The 25,414-nt window shown below is 42.1% G+C and overlaps 1 protein-coding gene across 11 annotated transcripts in view; it reads left to right on the forward strand.

Annotated features, from left to right (window-relative positions):
* Window positions 1-25,414, forward strand: part of RAP1GAP2 (RAP1 GTPase activating protein 2) — a 1,112,678-nt gene that overhangs the window by 1,009,715 nt on the left and 77,549 nt on the right. For all 11 annotated transcript variants that reach the window (XR_012298693.1, XM_073667801.1, XM_073667807.1 and 8 more), the window contains 2 exons: window positions 5,301-5,401; window positions 10,069-10,198. Coding sequence is in view for 10 of the 11 variants with exons in the window: in XM_073667801.1 (XP_073523902.1) it covers window positions 5,301-5,401; window positions 10,069-10,198 (231 nt within the window). In the remaining variant the exon portion in view is untranslated. The remainder of the gene's footprint in view (window positions 1-5,300; window positions 5,402-10,068; window positions 10,199-25,414) is intronic.

A 25,414-nucleotide genomic window follows, 5' to 3' on the forward strand; every position in this document is an offset into this window, starting at 1 on the left:
CATTGACAGAGGCATTTAAATGTCATGATTGCTGAAGCGACAGCAGGGTGCTGACATGATGTTATGGCAGCCGGGTGCCTGCGGCAGAACCCCATGGCAATCATCTTAGTCCTTCTGTGAAGCACAGCCTGTGCCTGGACTTCATAGGAGAATGTCATTTTAACTACAGTTGAAACCAGAAGTTTACATACACTATATAAAAAGACACATATGCATGTGTTTCTCAATATCGGACATGAAATCAGAATAAACCTTTCCCGTTTTAGGTCAATTAGGATTTCCATAATATGTAATATTTGCCAAATGCCAGAATAATTAGAGAGAGAGAATATTTTAAGGCATTTTTATTACTTACTGCAAAGTTTAAATTTTACATACACTAAGATTACTATGCCTTTAAACAATTCTGGACTGCCCATATGATGATGTCTTGTGTTTGGAAGCTTCTGTTAGTTTGTTTTGGCAACACCTGAGTTAATTAGAGACTCACCTGTGGCTGTATTTTAATGCACACCTGAAACACACTGCTTCTTTGTGTAGCATCATGGGGAAGTCTAAAGAAGTCAGTCAAGATATCAGGAAGAGAATTGTGGACTTGCACAAGTCTGGCTCATCCTTGAGTACAATTTCAAGATACCTGAAGGTGTCTCTTTCATCTGTACAAACAATTATACACAAGTAGAAACAAGATGGGAATGTCCAGCCATCATACTGCTCAGGAACGAGATGGGTTCTGTGTCTCAGAGATGAATGTGCTTTGGTCCGACATGTGCATATCAACCCAAGGACAAAAGCAAAAGACCTTGTGAAGATGATGGAGGAAGCTGGTAAGATTGTGTCAATATCCACAGTGAAACGAGTACCGTATCAACATGGCCTGAAAGGCCACTCTGCCAGGAAGAAGCCATTACTCCAAAAGAAACATAAAAAAGCCAGATTAATGTTTGCAAATGCACACAGGAAAACAGACCTTAATTTTTGGAGACATGTCCTGTGGTCTGATGAAACTAAAATGTAACTTTTTGGGCATAATGACCATCTTTACGTTTGAAGGAAAAAGGGAGAAGCTTGGAAGCCTAAGAACACCATCCCAACTGTGAAACAGGGGGATGGCAGCATCATGTTGCAGGAGGGACTGGTGCACTTCACAAAATAGATGGCATCACGAGAAAAGAAGATTATGTGGCAATACTGAAGCAACATCTCAAGACATCAGCCAGGAAGTTAAAGCTTGGGCGGAAATGGGTCTTCCAAATGGACAATGACCCAAACCATACTGCCAAAATGGTACCAAAGTGGCTTAAGGATAACAAAGTCAATGTTTTGGAGTGGCCATCACAAAACCCTGACCTCAATCCTATTGAAAATTTATGGGCAAAGCTGAAAAAGCAGGTACGAGCAAGGCGACCTACAAACCTGGATCAGTTACACCAGTTTTGTCAGGAGGAATGGGCCCAAATTTCGACCAACTGTTATCGAAGCTTGTGGAAGGATATCCCAAACGTCTGACCCAAGTCATTCAGTTTAAGGGCATTGGTACCACATACTAATGAAATGTATGTAAACTTTTGTCTTTGCAGTAAGTAATAAAAATGCCTTAAAATATTCTCTCTCTCATTATTCTGGCATTTGCAAATATTAAACATTATGGTAATCCTAATTGACCTAAAACAGGAAAGGTTTATTTTTTTTCACCCCACTTTAATTTTTTCCCTTTTTCTGTACAACGTATGGTATCTTTAAAACTTCAATTTGTGTCATGAAAAAGATAAGCTCTAATATCGCTATATACAGGAACACAGACCTTCATTTTTGGAGACATGTCCTGTGGTCTGATGAAACTACAATTGAACTTTTTGGGCATAATGACCATCGTAACGATGGCTGTGCAGGGCTGCAGAAATCTTAGAAATAGTGGATAGGGTGCTCCTGCGCCAGGTGTGTCGTCAAAATGGCGTTCCCATGCTTGGTTGCTGGCAGTAGCGGTGTGTGGAGGGGTAGAGCGGCTCTCCCGCGCCTTGCTGTATCTGAATGCACATATATGGGATCCAGTTGAGCTCTTATCTGGACTTCTTTGCTTTTGTTTTTGCCTCTACACTAAGCACCGACACAAACCCAAACCTTAAAACAATAGCAACCTAATGATTAAGGCCCGTTAAGGGGCCGAAACATCTGCTGTCACCTCCAACCCATGGTTTGAATGTTCTTTGCTTGTAAATAAATGAATTCTGCACTATTACCATTTGATGAATTCATCTTCTACAGTGACTGGGCATTACATGCCTATTACATCAGCACCTCTACTTTGACAGAATGCACGCCAATCATTCCTTCTCTTGATACAATGAGGAACAGTTCATCACTAAAGACTCGCGCTGCCAACACTATAATAGGATGTACAATATATTTTTAAAAATTGTAAAGTTTCTTTTTTTTTAGGTTCTCCCATTGTTACAAAGTGATCTAAAGAACTTCTTTGGCGGTTATCAAATTCTAAGGAAGAGATTATTCCTTTTGCTGAAACAATATACTTTGTAGTCACTTGTATCATGAAAACGTTGTAATTAGGGAAAGAGTTCACAACATGAAAGACAGAGAGGAATAAATTCACTAATTTGTCACAGAATATTCTGGCAGGCATCTTAATTAATTTTCCATATTTCGTACCTCTCTATGGTGCCAGCGCTTTGTAGCTGCAAATTGTTCTGGAGTTGGAATGATGTGATATGGAAGGTTGAAGCAGCAGAATAAATTAGAATATAAATCATCGAAAAGCCACTAAATCTCCCCAAGTTCTTAGTCATGCTAATTCAATTTGCCTCCTAGATGTATATATAAACGGCTATGACATGACCACCCAAAATGCATTGAAAACTGGTCTTCTTGAGGGGTGGCCTTGTGAAAAAAGAGGAGTCAGTATGCAGCAAATGATATAACTGGAAATCTGTTACAGGATAACTGGCCTGGATAACTGAGTGAACTTTTAGGATGTTATCTTATAAAGGGGTTTTGTACTTCATTTATTCATTACATTAGAACTATTGACAAGTGAAGCAAATATATTTGATTATCTCATGACAATGGCTAGGGTGGAATATATTAGACAGCAAGTGAACAGTCTGTTTTTGAAGTTTATGTATTAGAAAAAGAAAAAAAATGCCAAGTGTAAGGATCTGCGGGATGTTGTCATGGGGAGATAAATGGGTCAATGCAAATTAAGTGGGTCTTGTGGGATGTTCTCAGTATGTAGAGCTTAGTAACTACCAAAAGTCATTCCAAAGAGTTACAATTAAAGAAATGATGACTGAGTCAAGGGTATCCAATGTTTTTGTTGTAAATGGTGGGCAAAGGCTAGCCTGTCTGGTCCGATTCCAAAAAAAATTGAAAAAGCTAATACTATGGCAGAATACACAATGTATCCCAGCATGCTGCATTTGGGGCTGCACAGATGCAATCATTCTGACCCATATATGCCACATAAGTCTCATACAATATCCATGTTGTTCTCATAACTAGATAATGGAGCAATGAAAGTAAGTGGCCTGCTCTAAAAGAGGTTCTCAGAAAATGTGATAAAAATGCCTCATCACATATTTCGAGCTGCAACCCATTCTAGTAATGTATAAGGATGGGTAACAGACTGAAGAAACAATACTTGAGGCAAGTGTCTCAACAGTCAGAGGAGCAGCATCATGATCAAACTTACCTCACTTAGCTACGGAGCAGGGGTGTGACAAGAGAAAAAAAATCACTTCTCAGCTGACTGACCAAACAGGGTTTTTCTTAAGCGGTGTTTCTTCAGTCTGTGAACCATCCTGACATGTCACTTGGAAGGTTTGCAATTAAAATATGTGATGGGAGATCTTTTTACCACATTTTTGGAGAACCTCTGTAAGAATAATGTTTTCTATTACATTATGGGAAGAACCGTGTGTGTGTCTCACTTGGAGATGAGATGGCAGTGTGATGCACTATGATAAGAAGGCAGCAGAGGTGGCATTAATGAGGCTGACATTTTGATTCATACCACTTGCCTAAAAAACTGTTGCAGATCAAGTACACCTCTTTATAGCGGTATGCTCCCTGATGGCACTGGTATCTTTCAGCAGGATAATGCACTTTGCCATACTGCAAAAATTATTCAGAGATGGTTTGAAGAACACGAAAAAAAAGAGTTTTACTTATTTCATTGGTTTTAAAATTCCCCAAATCTCAATCCAATCATCGGTCTCATACACATGAATGGAGCAGCGGTGGTCATGCACAACCATGCTTGACCATAGAGCTCTCATTAAATGCTTGTCATGAAAACATCTTAACCTATTTACTGCTATGATCTGTATAATCCTTATACATTGTATTTTTAATATACATCACTTCCACTTTGAATGTTAATGGACTTGGTGAAATTCTGGTACTCCTATCGACTCTTGTCACCTTCAAAAACCCACTTAAATTATAGTAGTTAGCAAATAGATTTAAAGATAATGATTCAGAATTTCAAATTTTTATATTTTAGCTTACTTATATTCCCCATGCTAGTGAATAGTCTGTGCGCTTAACGAACTTAATGCTTTAAGCATCCTCTCCATATATCAGCATGGTGGGGGATGCAAGTGAGTACTGACATTAAAATGACTAATTCTGAAATAGCATCTTTTAATCTGTTTACTCATTACTGTAAGAGTAACTAGGCTTTGATTTTTATAAATCAGCCGTACAAGCGAAGAAGCTTTGTGATATAAATTAGATGCTTTTTTTCTCACTTATCATTCACTTCTCTCCTGCCATGATCATACACTCTTGAAAATTGCAAAAATCTGTCTTCAGTGAGAGATCAAGTTACATCTGCTGTCTATAGAAGTCTATGAAGAGTGAGGGAGAAGCTGGAGGGAAACAAAAGCAGATACCTAAAGAGAAACTCCTGAAACTTTTTATAGCAAATAGCAGAAAAGTGCTAAAAATGCAGGGTATAAGTTATACATAGTCCAGAAATAGCCTTATTTCTCATGTACACGAATGACAACTTGTTCTGAAAAGTTACCTGAAATTGCAATGCAAAAGGATGAGGTGCCTGGGACTCCTTGTTCTCATGATCGCCCACAATCTATTTTTTATTACCTATTTGCAGAGATTATTAATACTAATATTAAATCTAATTTACATTGTGTATCCTACCTATAGGTAGATGAAGGTTATGTATTTATTCCGGCACATAGCACTAGATTGCCGGTCTTACATTTTACAATCATTCATACTTTTCTAGAGGTCTCACACAATCCACCTTCTCTTTATTGCAGACACTAGAGGAGGAACTTTTTGGCAATAATGAAGAAAGTCCAGCCTTTAGAGAATTCTTGAGCTTACTTGGAGATACAGTCTTACTTCAAGACTTCAAAGGGTGAGTTATAAAGATTAAAATTGACGGATGGGATCTAAAAAAAACCCCACAATTGTTTTGATTGCAAAGGAGCAGAAAACAGTAGAAATGGTTTAAAGTGATATGTAATGGGTTGAAGAATCAATATTTTGCATCTTGACATTGAAAAGATCTGCTGATTACATTTTTTTCATAGGGAGTTATGGTCTTTCTGTAGTCTGATTTGATTGCCCATTCAATTTCTTTTGTCCTTGTGTGGAAAATAGAGAAAAAGAAGCTGCAGCCTTTACAGTAATCAGAAAGTCTGACATCAATCTAAATCATTTTCGTTGCTTTCAGATGTTCCATGTCTATATCAATCTAGGAGGATATTGTGCTTTGATCTTAAAATTCTGTGAAACTCTACTTTTTGTATATTACCTATAAATGTGAACATCAAACAGATCCTGGTTAACATCTTGATATACACTAAAGTATTATTGCTCTTTTGGCATTATTCGGGGTTCATAAAGATAAGTGCCCGAAGACCTCTTCCAGCTCCAACTATACAAAATTTGTATATTTAGCCCTTGAATTTCCCTGAACCCGCGCCACCTTTATTCTACCTCTATACAAACTCAACTTGCTAGTGGTTCAAATGGCAATAATGCCTCTGAGTATGCAGATATAGTTTATGCAGCACCCACCCAACAACCAACCTATTTGCCCCCTGATGCAGAGAAAGCATTTGACAGAGTGGATTGGATCTTTCTACAAGAGACCCTAAATTGCTTCAGTTTTCCTCCTCTAGTGACAGCAGCTATCCTATAGATGTACTCCCAGCCTTACGCCAAAATTAAACTTAATAACTCACTCACTCAGTCATTTACTCTACATAATGGAACAAGGCAAGGCTGCCCCCTTTCACCATTGCTATTCATAATGGTGATGAAACCCTTGATTAAGTCTATCAATGCATGCGAAGACATAAGGGGCGTAAACATACAAGGAATACAATACAAAACTATGGCCTTCACTGATGACCTCCTTGTTACAATGACACAACCCTGCAAAGGCATTCCGGCCCTTATGCAAATTTTGGAGAGTTATGGCTTCCTGTCTAACTTTAAAATAAATTTATCCAAATCTGAAGCCCTAAGAATAAACATACCTACAAGCACCTTAGAGCATCTTAAATCCCAATTCCCTTTCCATTGGCCAGATAAATATATAAAGTACCTGGGCATTAAGATCAGCACATCCAATAGAGAACTATTCAACCTAAACTACAAACAACTCCTTCAATTTTAGATCAAACTAAAAAATGGAAGGCCCCATATCTTTCTTGGATGGGCTGAAAAAACTTAATGAAAAGGATTCTCCTACCTAAACTCATTTACCTTTTTCAAATGTTACCTATCACCCTACCAAAATCATTCTTAACCAAAATTAATTCTGCGTTCTTTAACTACATCTGGAACAAACACTGCCCAAGGCTTAATTCACACACACTTTCACTACCTAAGAGACATGGCGGCATGAGAGCTCCCAATATATATAACTATTATCTAGCCACCACACTGTCTAGGACTATTGAGTGGGTATGGAAACCAAAGGAGAAGCCCTGGCTTTCCATAGAGGAACATATGTCTCCCATCCAGTTGCGGTCCATTATTCTCTCCCCCTCTGCACTAATACATAAAACTACATTCCACAACCTCCTTACACACACAACGGTCAATTGCTGGAAATTAGTTGCGTCCTACCTTTCCCCAACCCCGTCCCCACTATCTCGAATATCGGACATCATAGCACCAGACTTAGAGAAAACTGCGACCACTGCTACGTCACCCCTAATTGATCAGCTATATAATGAAGGCTCTTTCATATCCTTCCAAGAACTGAAGATACTTCCCACAATTTCAAACTGCACTTTTATTCATTACGAATCCTTAAAGAAGACAATACGTCAAATCATATCTAGCGGAGATCCCGCAAGACCGCTTACTGTTTACGAAACCATGTGCTCACAGACAAAAGCCCTGAAAAAAGTACTCTCATCCCTCTACAAAATTTTGATTGTAAAAGAAGCTTCTTCGAAAAGAGCTTTCTTGCTGAAATGGGAAAAAGATTTAGGCCTTTTTTTCACTGAACCTCAAATTAAACACATTTATAAATTCTCCCATGGTCCTTCACAATGCGTTAGAGTCCAAGAAAATAGTTACAAAATAATTACCCAATGTTACACCCCACCGCTCCAGACACACAAATGGTTTCCTACCACCCCAGACCTTTGAAGGAGATGTGAAAGAGAAAAGGGTTCATATCTCCATGTTTGGTGGTCCTACCAGACCATACAAGCATTTTGGAAAGTTGTGTCCCAAACTTTGACAGAAGTACTACACATACATGTAGTTCTTCTAACACCTGAACATATTTTTTTAAATCTACCAATAGACCCAGACAAAAAATCCAAATCAAGACTAGCTGCCTTCATTTTATCAGCAGTTAAACTCCTTATACCCCTGCTCTGGCGCACACCTAACATCCCAAGCAAGAAACAATTGATACTTAAAATTGACCAATTGTATCATACTGAAGAAGTGGCTGCACTCTCACTACAAAACCTCTTCTTCTTCTTACGAGTCTGGAACCCATGGGAAACATTTAGAAAATCCGCCAAATTTATTTCCTCAACCACCTAGACCTTACTCATAGATATGTTATATCTTTAAAATACCAATGGACCTACACCCCCACCCCCTCTGAATTCCCCCCCTTTTTTTCCCTTTCCAAGTTACACTATCCCCTCCCCCTCTCCCCTCTTTTTGCTGAATTCTAATCCCCTAGTTATCCACATACCTCTTCCCTTCCCAAGGTTTGCAGAAATGACCTGTTTAATGAGTCCTGTTTAAGGGACCCTGTCAGCATGAAAATTCAGTCCAATCTGCAGACAGCTTGATGTAGAGCAGCATTAGTGGAGTAGACTGATATATAGTTTTCTGAGAGAAGATTCAGTATAGCCTGTGCTTTAATCATTTAATCTACTGCTCTTTCTGGTGTTTTTGATCCAGTAGGCGGTCCTAGCAGTGATTGACAACTCTTAGGACCGCCCACTGGACTGAAAACCCCAGAAAGAGCAGAGGATTAAATGATTGAAACAGATTATACTGAATGTTTTCTCACAAAACTATATATCAATCTGCTCAGCTCCTCTCCTGTGTAAGATGATACCTGCAGATTGGACTACACTTTCATGGTTACAGGTTCCCTATAAGGTTGCATCCCCTGCTGGAATGATCTTTCCCATTAGGTGCGTACATAAAATCCAGAGCCCCCATAGTAAAGACCTAAATTGGAGCCCCCTCTGCAAGTACCTCCAAATGCCATTAAACAATTTATTGAGTTCCATGATAACATCATAGGGGCCAAAAGTGGGAGACAGATGTTCCCCATCTAACCCCTTAGATGTCAAGGTTGCTAATAACCACAGCATCTAAGGGGTTAAACTGCTGTGCTCAGAGCTAGCTCCAATTGCAGCAGTTACCATGTCTGAGGTGTAAAACAACCAGCACCCACTGAGTATGGAGCTCCATACAAATCCTCCCACAATATCTGCAGCACACATATGGTGGATGCCAGGCAGAGGGCAGAGCCATACAACATTTATCTCATAGGCCCCATAGCAGTTGCATGGTTTGCTGGTATGCCGCCTCTATGTAACTTTGGTAAGTTCAGCTTCATCCATCTTCTAGCAATGGATGAATCTGAAGTTGCCAAGCTATCTCCATTCCAAGTGCTCTTTTACTTACGGATATCACATTAAAGGGGTTGTCCGATCAAAAACTCTATGTGACTGCAAACTTGTGCATTCTCACATCTCGCGCACTGCATACTGTGAGGATTCTCCGGTGTCAGCCCTGGAAACATCGGTCTTGTGACCACAAGAATGCGATATGCATAATCCCGGCCACAATCAAACTGGACTGTTTCCAGCCTCTCTCAATACATTTGCATTGAGTAAGGCCAAGCCATTTTAGTCGGATTCTGGCCGGGAGCATGCGTATTGCATACTTGCGCTCACATGACCGATGTTTCCAGGGCTGACACCGGAGAATCCTCACAGTGTGCAGTGCGCGCGGTGTGAGAATTCACAAGTTTGCAGTCACATAGAGTAACTGCAGACTTGTTTTAGACTGGATAACCCTTTAAGCACAGGACAATAGCGGATGGTGCAGTTTGCCTTAAACCAAACAAACCTTTAAAGAATCGGTTTAGTCCCACTGTAAATAAAGCTCAATCGCTGTATATTGCAGATGTAGTATTAACAGGACTTTTCTATTAGGATACTGAAATCTGTAAGAAGAAACTATAAAATGTGGCTATTTTGTTTAAGCTCTACTAGAATAATGTCATTTACTTTAAAAAAGGTTTATTTTGAGTGACATTTTACTGTTTAAAGAAGAGATGTATCTAATAAGAAGAGACCTATTTATTATGTCACATGCACTATTTTTAAAAAAATAGGTGCAATTATCAGCAGTTTTTGGCAACTTATAAATTCAGACTTCCTGCAACGCTACTGAAAAATCTCTCCAATTAATGGTATAAAATTGTGAACTTTTATAATGCCAGAGAATGGGAATCCGCATGCATCAATATTATGGAGAAAAATGATAATGCTTTTTTAACATTTGACTTCTTTATAGTTTTCGAGGAGGACTTGATGTAGCACATGGTCAGACGGGCACCGAGTCCATTTACACTGTATTCAGAGACAAGGAGATCATGTTTCATGTGTCCACTAAGTTACCTTTTACAGAAGGAGATACCCAGCAGGTGAGAACCTTTTTAATCATCAGCTGGAAGATACTAATCAAATATTTCTTTAGAATCACCCGGAATGTGCTGTAAAATATTGCTGCCCCTAATATCTTATTATTTCTAGAATACTGGATAATTTTGTAAGCTCAAATTAACCAGACATTTCCAGATCACAGTGAAGTAATGGGGCAGTTTGCGGGCTCTTTTTAAAGAAATTCTATATGCAGAAGTAAATTTTACCTATAGAATTAGATTTTCATTAGCATGTACTCTATGTAGATTAAACACCTTGTAAGAAATTAATGAAGGCTCAGCCCTATAGTCCGCTGAAGTAAGGCGCATCTTTGAGCTGGCCGTACCCCAGACAATGCACACCTCCGCAGCTAAGCCCACACACTTTTTGACTGGTAGGGGGTTAGCAAATTTTATGCAAAGTATCACTTGTAACAAGTTTTTAAACTTTTTGATGCCAATTTCCTGGCATAGAAAGAATGATAAATTTCCTTCATTGCCTGTCGTCAACTACATTTGCTGGAATGGCCCTGTTCTTAGTGCAACTTTTGACGCAGTTTTCCATACATCTTTTCTTGGTCACAATAAGGGGTGAATTCTACATCGTATATGTCTTTCCCTTTGCATAATTTTAGGATTTACATAAAAATCAAACTACAATGAGTACCCAATGTGAACAATCACAGGTGCTGGATTACATAACCTTTCTAAGTATTAGACATGCATAGTTATATACAGTACACACATGTAAATTGACGTACAATATATAAACGTAGGCTGGGTGGTGGGATGTGTTTCCTGGAAAGGTAGGATAGCTGTTCACTATCACCTAGATGTAAGTGTTAATGGATAAACATTGGATCCAGATATCTGCACTCATTTATGTTGCAGATTTCAGCTTTCAGCAGAATCATTCACTGACATTGTGGGAGAATGAACTGTTTTTACGTGGGACTTATAGCAATCTTCATTATCACAACATGGAGGATTATTGGATAGAACTGACACGCACAAACCAAGGAGGTTTTACAGTACAGTATGAGCAAAATATGATAATAACGCAGTGCCATTTGCTGTCTTCTCAACACAGTTCCTTAGCATAAGTCTGTAGCTGTTGTATGCTCTATAAGTTCATATGTCAGCAGTAACATCTATCGGCCACTGCTCTTTAATGGGCTGCTGCCTTAGAAGCCCATTTAGATGCTCAAAACCTACTAAATTAAGAAAACTATTTCACCTAATGGTGCAAAAATGCGTTATAGCTGGAAATCAGACCGCTGGAATCACACCAATCCTGAAAATGGGGTTACCATTTTGAGCGCAGCATGGGTCCATCCAGATGGAAACAATAGCTTTATCGGTCCCATAGAAATGAATTGAGTGGTGGTCAAACAAGAACAGCATTACCGCTCCATTCTTGGGATTGGCATCCTACATACAAGTCATACATTTATCACCTATCCTGTGTATATGTGATTAATGTATTTAATGGAAAAACCCTTTAAATTTTTGGTGAGTTGCTCAACTTGGAATTTTAGGAGTTTATCATGCAATACTACAATATAAGAGCAAACTCAGATAAATAGAAAAGGATGGCTATAAAGCGTCAAAAACAGTTGAGCAGAGCACATGTAGCATACGATGGACACAACTTTGAGGCAAAGTTTACACAACCGTATTGTCGGTCCGAGAGCTGCTGGTGAAAAAACTGTCATCACAAGGACAGCACTCGTATCAATATTATTCAGCTGAGTTGCTCAGATAAGCATTTTTTTCACGGACTGAATCTGTGCATGAAAAATTTCAGCACTAGTTTCTTCTTTATTTCTGAAGAGACTCGCCTGTTCAAGCCTATTGGTACGCAAAAAAATTGGATCCCATACAGATCGTTCTTATAGCATTTGCTTTTCATGAATACATTGCAGTTCTTTAACATATGAAACTATATTTGGTCTTGTAAAATGTAATAACAGCTGATGTATAAGAACGGATGTTATACGGATGACAATTGAGAAGAAAATAGTCATTTTTTTCTGGATGTAAATCAGTCTAGTTTTATATAATCATGTGAATTCAGCCTAAGGGTATGTTCACACGAGCATCTAAACAATCATTCAGCATTTCATCCTGAATATTTGGTCAATTTTTTTCTTACTTGATGTCCGTATGCAATCTGTTTTTTTTTGCAGCTGCTATTAATCATTTACATGCCCATTCATAGTTTTCTATGCTACAGAATTGCAATATATCTGTCAAAATCGGATGTTATACTGTAGCTCTGTATAGTATCTAAAATTATTTTTCTTGCGCACTCATAGACTTGGATGAGTGATTCTCATCTGATTTACAGAAGAAACCAGTGCCTGCTGCAATTTCACATGCAGATTTGGTCAGTGAAAATAAATCGACATCACTCGGACCGAAAATATGGTCATGTCAGCGAGCCCTTAGTGTGATATCACAGCATGCATGCGTTCATGGTGACTTTTGTGCCCTGTTACATTTCTTCTGTTCACAGCGAACAAATTTTTGCTTTTAAGAAGAACCTAGGAAATATAGTACAATACGATCCTTTTTTGCAGCTTAACGTTTCAGTGCACTTACTTCATATCATCATCATTCCTAATCACTAGTGTTGAGCGAGCACTAAAATGCTCGGATGCTCAAGCTCGGGCCAAGCTCACCGTGATACTCGGGTGCTTGACCCGAGCAATGAGCCCAATGTTAGTCTATGGGAGACCCAAGCATTTTTGCGGCGGCACCCCCGGCAGTCTGAGGAAAGCCTAAAAAGTGCCCAAAACAATAGTGACAGTGCTCAAATGACATGGGGACAGCATGGGGATCGCTACAGGAAGCATTTCTGACACCCAGGTCACTGCTGTCAACAACGTGGTCAGAGGTATTAAACCACTTTTATGGGCTCACAAGAAAACGTTCAAAAACGAAACTGAAACTGTTTTCCTGTGAAATATGTTAAGGAACATCCTTTCCAGGGTAAAGACTTGTGTATAAGGTAAAATAAATAAGCAAAAACAAAAATATTCCTCCACACTTTGGGCTATGTTCACAAGTAGCATTTTTTATGCGTTTTTGCACTTTTGTATTGCTTTCAACCATGACAAATGCATTCACCGGGAAATGTCATTTTAACATTTTACAACCTTATCTGGCCATGTGCTGTGTGACACATGCATACAGTGCTGAAAAGACATGGGAACAGCATGGGGAAGACTGCTGGAAGCATCTCTGATACCCAGGTCACGGCCTAAAAGTGTGCCCATCAGAAGTGATCCTTGCCGCATCAGAAGATGCAGACTTGCAACTATCCCCGTGCAAGTCCTTGTCCCAGGGCAGTGTTCAATTGTACCTCCCTCATTCCTTGCAATGCAAACGCAAATATGCAGCCAACCACCCACCCGCAGGCTGCAATACTATACTGCTAGCTTGCACTTGAAATGGGGCCTTTTAGTTTGGAGGAGGCCGAAGCTGGCCACTACCTCATGCCTGCGTCGGCGGCGAGGTCTCCATAATCAGTCCCCAGCCGCCACTATTTGTCCCGGGAACCTTCCCCACACTTTTCTTAGCCTGGCCTGCTTTAGGGCAGCATGGGACGAGCCCACCAGACAACCAGACTCCTCCGGTGGGCCCTGGCTTCTCCATCAGGGGAGTTGAGAGTGCCAAGTGAGGAGCATGATGATGATGATAGAAGTTAGCATCTGCTTTGTTTTCTTGGAATGCAAGCGTAAGCGTTCAGCCTGCCACCCACCTACCCCCAGGCTGCAATACCATACTGCTAGCTTGCTTGCACTTGAAATGAGGCCTTTTAGGCTTGTGGAGGCAGACAACGGCCACCATGTCATGGCTGCGTCAGTGGCCTGGTATCCATACTCAGTCCCCAGCCGCCCGGCGGCCGGGTGTCCACACTCGGTCCCCAGCCGCCAGGGGGTGGCCGAGTATCCATACTCGGTCCCCAGCTGCCCCTATTTGTCCCTCCTTATACACAAGCACGCATACCAAAACATTACCTGTGCCCTCCCCAGTGCATTTAGTGGGAAGGACAGCCTAACCACAAACACGTGGACAAGTGAATGTGGCCAGGGATGGTCCATCTCACTGACGCCTTCACACTGGGTTAATATTGTGGAAGCCGGGACACAGTTGGACACTGGGATGCAACACGTCCTCCAGACATAGAGGATTGCGGGTCCTGGGTCAATCAGGCTTCAACACAAAGTTCAGAAGGTAGACAGCAGCAGTGGTCAGCCTCCTACACAACAAGTAAATTATTCATGATCATGAGGCCATCCATCTCCTTAGCTTTCTGTTCCTTGGAATGCAAGCGCATGTATGTAGTAGCGGCTAGGCCTGAGTTGGTCAGCGTTTTGACGCATATCCTACCTCCTCCGAGGATTTCTGGATGTTTTCCTGCTACTATCCCAGTTCTATGACTCCCGTTAAAACAAAGCTTCAGGTGATGAATGATGGATGAGGTGGTGGCAAAGGAGAAAGAGCAGGAGGAACAGGGACCATTCACATCAATATCAGGCCAGTCAACCACACATGTCTTATGGGATATGTTTCTGTACCAAAAGGAGCAGTTGGGCTACACAGTTATAGGGCATACTGTGAGTGCAATGCCTACCAAAAATTTCGAGGCACTTGGAAGTGACATGGAGGTCAGAGGGCCTTAACTAAACCGTTTTTTCCATTTATAGCAACTGGGTCTCCTGTACACTGTTGGCCTAAGCAGTGAATGGAAGGCTTTCCAAAAATTATGAGGAACTGCAATGGCCCTTGAAACAGACGTGGATTACAGCGTACTAAAAACCTTCTACCCATTATTGGGGAGTGGGTCTCCCTTAGTGTTCGCCTATGCATTGAAAAGCAAAAGCTGACTAAGATTAGGAGGAAATGCAATGCCCGTTGGACGAGTTTTGGAGGTTAGAGGTAATTAAAAACAACATTTCAATGTCCCTTGGAAGAGCTGTGGGGTTCAGAGTGGTTTAACAAGACGGTTTTAATGCCCCTTGGAAAAGACGTGGAGGTCCCAGTGGAATAAAAAGACATTATCAATGCCCCTTGGTAGAGACGTGGAGGTCCCAGTGGAATAAAAAGACAATATCAATGACCCTTGGAAGAGACATGGAGGTCACAGTAGCTTAACAAGACGATTTTAATACCCTTTACAAGAGCCATGCAGTACAGCATATTAAAAACATTATTCCCATTATTGGGGAGTGGGTCTCCCATAGTCTTTGCCTATGCCTTCCAAGCAAAAGCTGCCAAAAATTAGGACGGAGGAACTTGCAATGCCCCTTACAAGAGCCATGCAGTACAGCATATTAAAAACATTATTCCCATTATTGGAGAGTGGGTCTCCCATAGTCTTTGCCTATGCCTTCGAAGCAAAAGCTGCCAAAAATTAGGACGGAGGAACTTGCAATGCCCCTTACAAGAGCCATGCAGTACAGCATATTAAAAACATTAATCCCATTATTGGGGAGTGGGTCTCCCATAGTCTTTTGCCTATGCCTTCGAAGCAAAAGCTGCCAAAAATTAGGACAGAGGAACTTGCAATGCTTCTTACAAGAGCCATGCAGTACAGCATATTAAAAACATTATTCCCATTATTGGGGAGTGGGTCTCCCATAGTCTTTTGCCTATGCCTTCCAAGCAAAAGCTGCCAAAAATTAGGACGGAGGAACTTGCAATGCCCCTTACAAGAGCCATGCAGTACAGCATATTAAAAACATTAATCCCATTATTGGGCAGTGGGTCTCCCATAGTCTTTGCCTATGCCTTCCAAGCAAAAGCTGCCAAAAATTAGGACGGAGGAACTTGCAATGCCCTTTACAAGAGCCATGCAGTACAGCATATTAAAAACATTATTCCCATTATTGGGGAGTGGGTCTCCCATAGTCTTTGCCTATGCCTTCCAAGCAAAAGCTGCCAAAAATTAGGAAGGAGGAACTTGCAATGCTGGCAACACGGACCACGGTCACCCTGGTGGTATAGTGGTGGTGGAGGCTAAGGATAAGGAGAAGAGCAAAAAACAGCCAAAATGAGGAAGCGCGTATACCCATGTGTGGGTGTGAAGCGGTGCATGGGAATACACCTCCCTAAATAACACAGTGGATTTGACTTTATGTTACTCTGCTGTCATTTGGTGGTGATGAGAATTCTGGCCCAATCCAGCCCTTGTTCATTTTGATAAGGGTCAGTTTGTCAGCATTGTCAGTTGACAGGCGAGTGCGCTTATCAGTTATAATTCCCCCAGCGGCACTAAAAACACGCTCTGATAACACGCTAGCGGCAGGGCAAGCCAGGACCTCCAAGGCGTACAGAGCGAGTTCATTCCAAGTGTCCAGCTTGGATACCCAATAATTAAAAGGCACAGAGGAATCACAGAGGACGCTGGAACGGTCAGCAAGGTACTCCCTCACCATCTTTTGAAACTTTCCACTCCTTGTGTGAGAGTACCCCGCGCCTCAGGGCCTGTAAGCTGGGCGGGTCTCAGAAAACTGTCCCAGAACGTTGACAGCGCTCTCCTGCCTTTGCTGGATTGGAGTTGCGTCTCTCTCGCCTGTACGCCTTGGTTGGGGAACGTACTGTGACCTCTGCCGCTAGCGTGTTCAGATGGGAATTTTTTTAACAGTTCTGCAGCAAGGGCCTTCTGGTACTGCCCCATTTTTGTGGCCCTCTCCACCTCAGGAATAAGAGAGTGAAAGTTATCCTTGAAGCGGGGGTCTAAAAGTGTCACCAACCAGTAATGACTGTCACCCAACATTTTGACAACACGAGGGTCACGGTTAAGGCAGCGTAACATAAAGTCAGCCATGCGTGCCAGACTGGTAACGGGCAAGACTTCCGTGTCCTCACCAAGATGACGACTGACCATGCTCTCCTCCTCCTCCTCCTCCACTCTGTCCTCAGGCCACCCACGCTGAACCGACGGTATGACAGTTGTACAGGTACTACCGTCTACAGCGCATGATACTAGCTCCTGTTCTTCCTCCTCCTCCTCCTGCTCCTCTCCCTCATTGTCCCCCAATGCACGTTGTGATGAGATGAGGCTGGGCTGTGTGTAATCGCCCGCTACGGCTTCTTGATCCATCTCATCATACTCTGGCTGCAATGCCTCCTCTTTAATTCTCTGCAGAGAGCGTTGCAAAAGAGAGACAAGTGGGATGCTGACGCTAATGATGGCGTCATCGCCACTCACCATCTTGGTGGACTACTCAAAGTTTGTCAGGATGGTACATATGTCAGACATCCAGGTCCACTCCTGAGGTCTTATGTGTGGAGTCTGACCTGAATATCGACGGCCTTGTTGCAGCTGGTACTCCACAACTGCTCTCTTCTGCTCACAAATCCTTTGCAACATGTGGAGGGTAGAGTTCCAATGTGTGGGAACATCACACACCAGTCGGTGTGCCGGAAGCGGCAAACGCTGCTGCAACATAGCAAGGGCGGCGGAAGTTGTAGCCGACTTCCGAAAATGAGCTGACAGGCGGCGTACTTTGACGAGCAGATCTGGCAACTTGGGGTACGATTTAAGAAACCGCTGAACCACGAGGTTAAGCACATGAGCCAGGCATGGTACGTGTGTGATCTCGCCTCGCCTCAGAGCCGCCACCAGGTTACGGCCATTGTCACGCATGACCATGCCTGGATGTAGGTTCGGCGGTCTCAGCCACAGATCTGCCTGCTTTTTCACAGCTGTCCACAACTCACAAGCAGTGTGAGGTTTATCACCTAAGCTTATGAGTTTCAGCACAGCCTGTTGCCGCTTGGCTGAGGCAGTACTGCAGTGCTTCCAGCTTGTACCTGATGTGGTGATATCTGAGATGGAGGCTAAACATGAGGAGGAGGATGATGCGCAGGAGCTGTACACTGTGGGGGCAACTCTGACTGACATAGGGCCCGCAATCCTCGGTGTGGGGAGGATGTGTTCCATCCCAAGGTCCGACTGGGTCCTGGTTTCCACTATGTTTACTCAGTGTGCCGTCAGGGAGATGTACCGTCCCTGGCCACAAGCACTTGTCCACGTGTCCGTTGTCTGATGGACTCTCCCAGTAACTGCGTTGTTGAGGGCACGGCAGATGTTTTGGGACACGTGCTTGTGTAGTGCGGGGATGGCACACCGGGAAAATAGTGTCGGCTGGGGACCGAGTGCCAAGGGACAGCCACCGCCATAAGGTTGCGGAAGGATTCCGTCTCCACCAGCCTAAAAGGCAGCATTTGCAATGCAAGCAGTCGTGAAATGTGCGAATTTAGGACTGTGGCCTGTGGGGCATTGGCTGCGAATTTGCGCTTTCATTCAAAGGTCTGGGATATGGAAAATTGAACGCTGCGATGGGACGTGGACGTGGACATTGATGCTGTTTCTTGAGAAACTGCCATAACAAGTGAAGACTGAGAGGAGGGGGCATCTTTGCATGCAGTATGGACAGGGGATTGCCTTGCATGCACAACAGGGGGTTCTCTTACACGCCCAACAGCGGAAGAAGCAGTGGTGACACCCGCTGACACTGGTCGTGGACCCTGGGGTTCGCCCCACAAAGTCGGGTGCTTTGCTGACATGTACCCGATCATGCTGGTGGTGATTAGGCTGGTAGTTTTGTCACACCTGCTGTAGCTGGCCTGGCAGGTGGTACAAATGGCCTTTTTGGGGTTATCAGCAGTGTCTTTAAAAAAATTCCAGACTCTGGAAGACCTACCGGTTGTACTTGCAACGTCCTCGTGTTGGTGTTATGTGGCATGGTTGCCCGCCTTCTGTCTGCGGCCACCACACTGCTTCTTCCTGCCTGTTGGGGTACTCTGCCTCCCTCCCCCTGTGTGCTGCTGGCCTCGCTCTGCGTGTCCTCCTGACACGTTGGGTCAGTTACTAGATCATCCACCACCTCCTCCTCTTCCACTTCCGCACCACGGTCCTCCTCCTCACTTCGTGGCAATTGTGTCTCGTCATCGTCCACCTCTTGTGACAAATTGCCAGCGTCGCCTTCCTGTGGCTGTGGCTGTTCAAATATTTGGCCATCGCTACATGGGATCTCCTCTTCCACCACCTCAAGCGGAGCAGGCGAGGGGCCCAAATATGGAAATGGACCAGTGAACAGCTCTTCAGAGTGTCCAACTGTGGGATCAGCTGCTGCCTGACGACACTCGGCATGGTGGGAGGAAGGAGCATCAGGATGAGGAGGAGTATGCGGTCGAGACTCACGGCTACTAACACTTGACCGTGTGGAAGACAGACCGGAGGTGGTGGTGCCCAGGTGACTGGAAGTATTATCTTCTATCCAATTAATAACCGGTTCACACTGATCAGTTCGCAATAGTGGTGTTGTTGTGTGCTTCCCTAGTAATTCGGTCAAGAACTGGGAGTGAGAAGATGTGGCTGTTGGTTGTGGCACATTTTCACCTTGGCCACGGCCCCATCCTCTGCACGCACCATCACCAGAACGTCCAGTTCCACGTCCCTTGCCACGCGCCTTGCCCATTGTAAAGGAAGTAAAATAGCCTCCACTCGCACTATCAATGGTAAAAGGGTAATAAAAAGGAGATTAGAACCGTGGAAGAGGAAAACCACAGTTCTTTTTCTCTGGCCTACACCAGAATCTTTTAAACAGATATATTTGTGTCTGAATAGTCAGCGAGACACTCAAACTGTTTTTTTTATGTAAAAAAGGCAAAAAGGTGGATTACACCCAGATTTGAACAGTGGAAGAGGAAAACCACAGTTCTAGTTCTCTGGCCTACACCAGAATCTTTTAAACAGATATATTTGTGTCTGAACAGTCAGCGAGACACTCAAACTGTTCTTTTTTATGTAAAAAAGGCAAAAAGGTGGATTACACCCAGATTTGAACCGTGGAAGAGGAAAACCACAGTTCTAGTACTCTGGCCTACACCAGAATCTTTTAAACAGATATATTTGTGTCTGAACCGTCAGCGAGACACTCAAACTGTTTTTTTTTATGTAAAAAAGGCAAAAACGTGGATAACACCCAGATTTGAACCGTGGAAGAGGAAAACCACAGTTCTAATTTCCTGGCGTATACCAGACTTTTTTAAATAGATATATTTGTGTCTGAACAGTCAGCGAGACACTCAAACTGTCTTTTTTTATGGAAAAAGGGCAAAAAAGTGGATAATACAGAGATTTGAACCGTGGAACTGCAAAACCACTGTTCTAGTTATCTGGCCGAGACCAGATATATTTGTGTCTGAACACTCACAGACACACTCAATTTTTTTTTTTTTTGGGGGGGGGGGGATACCAAAAGGTTAATAAGACAAGTATTTGTACTGACTGAGAAAAAAAAAAAAAAAGAGTATTTAGATGAAAAAAAAAAGGATTTTTCCTGGCCCCTGGGGCTAAGTCTAGCAATTTGAGCAGCAGCACACAGGACTGTAATGCAGTGTTTGTTGGTATAACCACTGCATCTCCTATACAGCCCGCCTGCCTGCCTGCCTGATATATGGGATGGATATTAGTCCTAAGAAGGACTGTTTGCTTCATTTTGCAGGCTTTAGAGACCCTACACTACCTATTTCGCAGTATAAATCTCTACCTAGCTCAGCAGCACTCTCCCTACACTGTGTGATCCGGAGCGACTGTGTCCAAGATGGCGGCGCCCGATTTTAAATACTCGAGGTGACGCTGTGCGGCCAGCCAATCACTGTAATGCCCACAACCAACATGGCTGCGGCATTACAGTGACTGGCTGGCAATCCCTGCATGTTCATTGGCTCTGTAAAGAGCGCCAAACATTCAGGGTTGAGACCCAAGCTCCCGCCCGAGTAACCCGGAAATGCTCGGTGCTCGCCGAACATCCCGAGCAGTGAGATGCTCGGGCGAGTACCGAGCAGTGTCGAGCATGCTCGCTCAACATTACTAATCACCATAATGTGTTGCGCTCAACATCTCAATAAGATCAGTGGATGAACTGTGAATTATTCATTCATAAGAGGCCAGGCCGTTACATTTGCATATTCCTTGCAGCGATAAATAATTGTTTGTATCTCTAGGTAGCCATAATCCAATTTTTAATCATCTATCCTCTCTTGTGAGCAGCTTATCATTACCAATAAACGCTGGGTATGATCTTAAAGATAAATAGCATTTAAAGTGAAATTTACTTCTGAAACTAACCCATTAACGACCGCCGATACGCATAAAAATGGCGGGCGCTAAGGGGTCTTATTCCCTCATCGCCGTTTTAAAACGGTGATAGGGAATAAGGTAATAGCGCCCCCCAAAGTCCAAAAATCTTCAAAGTCTCAGCTACTGGTGGTAACTGAGACCCTGGAGAACATGATCAGTGCTGGATTTTCCGGTCCCCGATCACATGATCGCCGTTATTCAACAAATAAAGGCGATCACGTAAAAAAAAAAAGTGAGATCCGATGTAAAAATCATTTCTCTCCCCTCTGAGAGAGAAATGATGTCCCCGGGTTCCCCATGGTACCTAGGTACCGCTGACACCATCCCTCGACTCGTCTCCTCCTCTTCATGAAGCAAAATGGCAGGCGCATGCACAGTGCGCCCCCCGAGATCTGCCTGCCTGCACTCAGCAACCGCAGGGATTTTTTCTATTGGTTCCTGACTTTTGATCACTGTGATAGGGTCTGTCATAGTGATAAGAAGCCCAATAATTAGTAAATAGGACAGCACTTGGGATGTGCCTTGATGTGCACCCCCTTGATCATCACCCTTCCCCCCGTGTCATCTTCCTAGTCACATTAAATTTTTTTATTTTTCTTATTTTATCATTTTTATTTCTTTCATTCTTTGCCATTAGGGTTAGGCTTAGGCTTAGGGTTTTTTCAAAAGTTACAAAAAAAAAAATGATGGCGACGTGTTACCTACAATCTCTTTCAGCCACATTTGTGTTCCAAAACTCAAATATTGCTCCTTCCGTTTAGAGTTCTGCCGTGTGCCCAAACAGAACTTTTTGACTACATGTGGAGTATCGCCACACTCGTAAGAAAGTGGGTAACAAACTGTGGGATCCACTTTTTGGTGTTAACTTGTGTTAAAAAATTGGGGTTAAAGCAACATTTTAGAGGTAAAATGAAAGAAAAATGTTTCATTCCACTTTGCATTAATTCCTGTGAAGCACCTGAAGAGTTAAAACATTTCCTGACAGCAGTTTTGAATTATTTGAGGGGTGCGGTTTTTAAAATGGCATCACTTTTGGGGAGTTTCCAATGTATAGGCCCCTATAAGTCCATTGAAATCTGAATAGCTCCCTAAAGAAACAGGTTTTGTAAATTGTTGAAAAAATTAGAAATTGCTGCTAAACTTTTAACCCTTCTAACATCCTAACAAAATAAAATTACATTTGAAAAATGATGCAGATGTAAAGTAGACATATGGGAAATGTTATTTATTAATTATTTTGTACAGCATGACTAACAGGTTTAAGGATATAAAGATTGAAAGTTTGAAAACTGTGATTTTTTTTTTAACATTTTCGTCAAAATTGCGATAGTTTCACAAATAAATGCAAGTCATATTGAACAAATGTTACCACTGTCATGAAGTACAATATGTCACGAAAAAACACTCTTGGAATAAGTGGGATCCATTGAAGCGTTCCAGAGTTATTACCTTATAAAGTGACACTGGTCAGATTTCTAAAATTTGGCTTGGTTATGAAGGTCAAAATTAGGACAGTCATTCTCACCATCATATTGATGTCTCCTGCAACCACAGATGATGCCATCAATTTCAAGCATTTTTTGCAGCTTCTTTACAAGCGTTTTTTAGAGTTGTGTGCTTTATTGTTACGTTTTTAGCAGTTAAAACTTGCTTTTTTCTAGAAATTTTGAATTCCAATAGATAACATTGGGGGAAAACTGTTCAAAACCACCATACCTAGAAACACTAATGGCGATAATGCAGAAAAAAATGCCAGAACACTGAAAAAATTGTATTTTCAGGAACAGATTCTTACACAATGCTGATGTACATTGTATGTGAACGCAGCCTAAAGCTATGTTCACATTGGGAGTGGTGCAGCACAATGCGGCAACGCTGACAGCTGCCTTTTGGAATACTTAGGCCTGATAAATTCATCGGGGAAGAGATGTCGGCCTTTGTTTTTATAGAATGCAGATTTGTTAAACTTTCATTCAAAACAACTCCTCCTCCATGTGTCATTTTCCTATTAGAGCATTCGATGTCAAATCGTGGTATCTCCAACTTGAGCGCCCCCCACACATTTTTACAGTAAGTGGCAAGACTCTAAGAAAGAGTGGATCTTGATCTAGTGGACTTGTTAATGTATTATAGGATCTCCGTCGGGCATTGATTTAAAAGGAACCTGTCATGTCCAAAAAGAATGCTATTTCTTCCAACAGCCTCGGGCTTTCAGTCATAGGGATGCTGCCGATGCAGCTTTAGCCACCACTCAGTGGATGTAACCACACCTTGGCACATTGACTGACAGCCGGCTCAGCATTAGAACTGGCTGTCAGTCAGTACCTGAGCATGATTACAACCGCCGTTCACTGTGCACTGAGCGGTGACTGAACCCGCGTCAGCTGCACCCCTATAACTGAAAGCCCAAGGCTGCCAGGAGGAATAAACTGTGATTTCTCCCGGCAGCTGGTGCTGGGCAGCTTCAGGACGTTAATCCCATATATACAGTTTAATAGCGTTTTTTTACATGACAGGTTCCACTTAAACTAATGTTGATGAGCCATACTATAAATCCTCTGCACATGCTACTTCCCCTAGTGATATCAACTATTGGAAAAGCTTTACCTGCAGGCAATAGTGGATTTCCAGGCTTGGTTCCTTTGAAAAGGTGGTAATCTTAACAAGAAAACACTCATCACATATGTACTCAGAATGAAAAAAAGTGATAACTATTTAGCAATTTTACATTTCACTAGCTCTAGAAAAAAAACAGAAATCTTGATTGAACACTACACACTATTACTTTCTGTTATATATAGATGACTTTTCAGCAGTCTCATTATCATTACATGCAGGATTAGGCCTCATCACATGACCGTATTTTCGGTTAGTGTGCTGTCCGTGAAAAAAATTTACAACACTCGGATCAACATTATTCGATGGGGCAGTGCAGATGAGCGATTTTTTTTTCACTGAACGAATTTACATGTGAAAAATATTGCAGCATGTGTCTTCCATAAGTAAAGAAAATCCAATGCCATATAGTGCCACAGTGCAGCATCTGATTTTTACAGATACATTGCAATTCTGTAACTAATAGGAAACTGTAAATGAATAATAGCTGATGCTGTAAAAAACGGATTGTATACGCATGACAATTGAGAAAAAAATTGTCTTTTTTCCGATGAAACTCTGATGGATTTTTTATATGCTTGTGTGAACCTACCCTTATAATGACAGAGTAACACATCTACTTACAGTTGATAACACTCTATCCACCATTCACAATAGGCAATGTCGCACCCGCCCTTCACAATGACCTTTGCACAGATTACAGCATGTAAGAAAATAGGCGCTGAGTTAGTCTGTTTCAGGGATGTCAAACTCAAACACATAGAGGGCTAAAATGAAAAACTTGGACAAAGTCGCGCGCCAACCAGTATACAGTATAATGGGCCCCTACAGTCCACCATACAGAATAATGGGCCTCAAAGTCGCGGGCCAAATATAATCACCATGTGGGCCAGATTTGGCCCATGGACCAGAGTTTGACATGTGTGGTATTTTTCTACTAATATCTGTGTGAAAAACAGGAATTATGAGATATTAAGCCTTAGTAGCAGTGTCAAAAATTGCAACATTTTTTAATATAGTTATTGATATGAAAAATACCAAAAGAATTATCAGTAAAAAAAACATAGCTACGTAAATGCTGTATAAATGCAGCAGTCTGTACTTCAGTACTCTGATAGATTTTTTGAGTCTGTCTAGAAAACTGATTTGTATAGATAATTGTCATATACTTATTTTCCAGCTTACTTGTTAATATGGTAATCAGAGATTCACTGACTATTGTCTGGCATCTCGCTGGGGTTGGACACAGTAACAGGTATATTGCCAGGCACTGACATTTCCAACTGAAAATTGCCAGTGCAATTGGGCCAAGCAAAAGTGTCCCTGGCCAGGCTACCTACTCTGACTTATCCAGAAGACATCATACTGTATTCAATCATGCAGAATACTTCAACTTTCAAAGATAATGCAGAAACCAAGCAAGTTATTCTTTAGTCATT

The sequence above is a fragment of the Phyllobates terribilis genome, unplaced genomic scaffold (assembly GCF_046119375.1).
Source record: "Phyllobates terribilis strain yellow unplaced genomic scaffold, ASM4611937v1 Scaffold_2__4_contigs__length_985480577, whole genome shotgun sequence".
NCBI classification, from domain to species: domain Eukaryota; kingdom Metazoa; phylum Chordata; class Amphibia; order Anura; family Dendrobatidae; genus Phyllobates; species Phyllobates terribilis.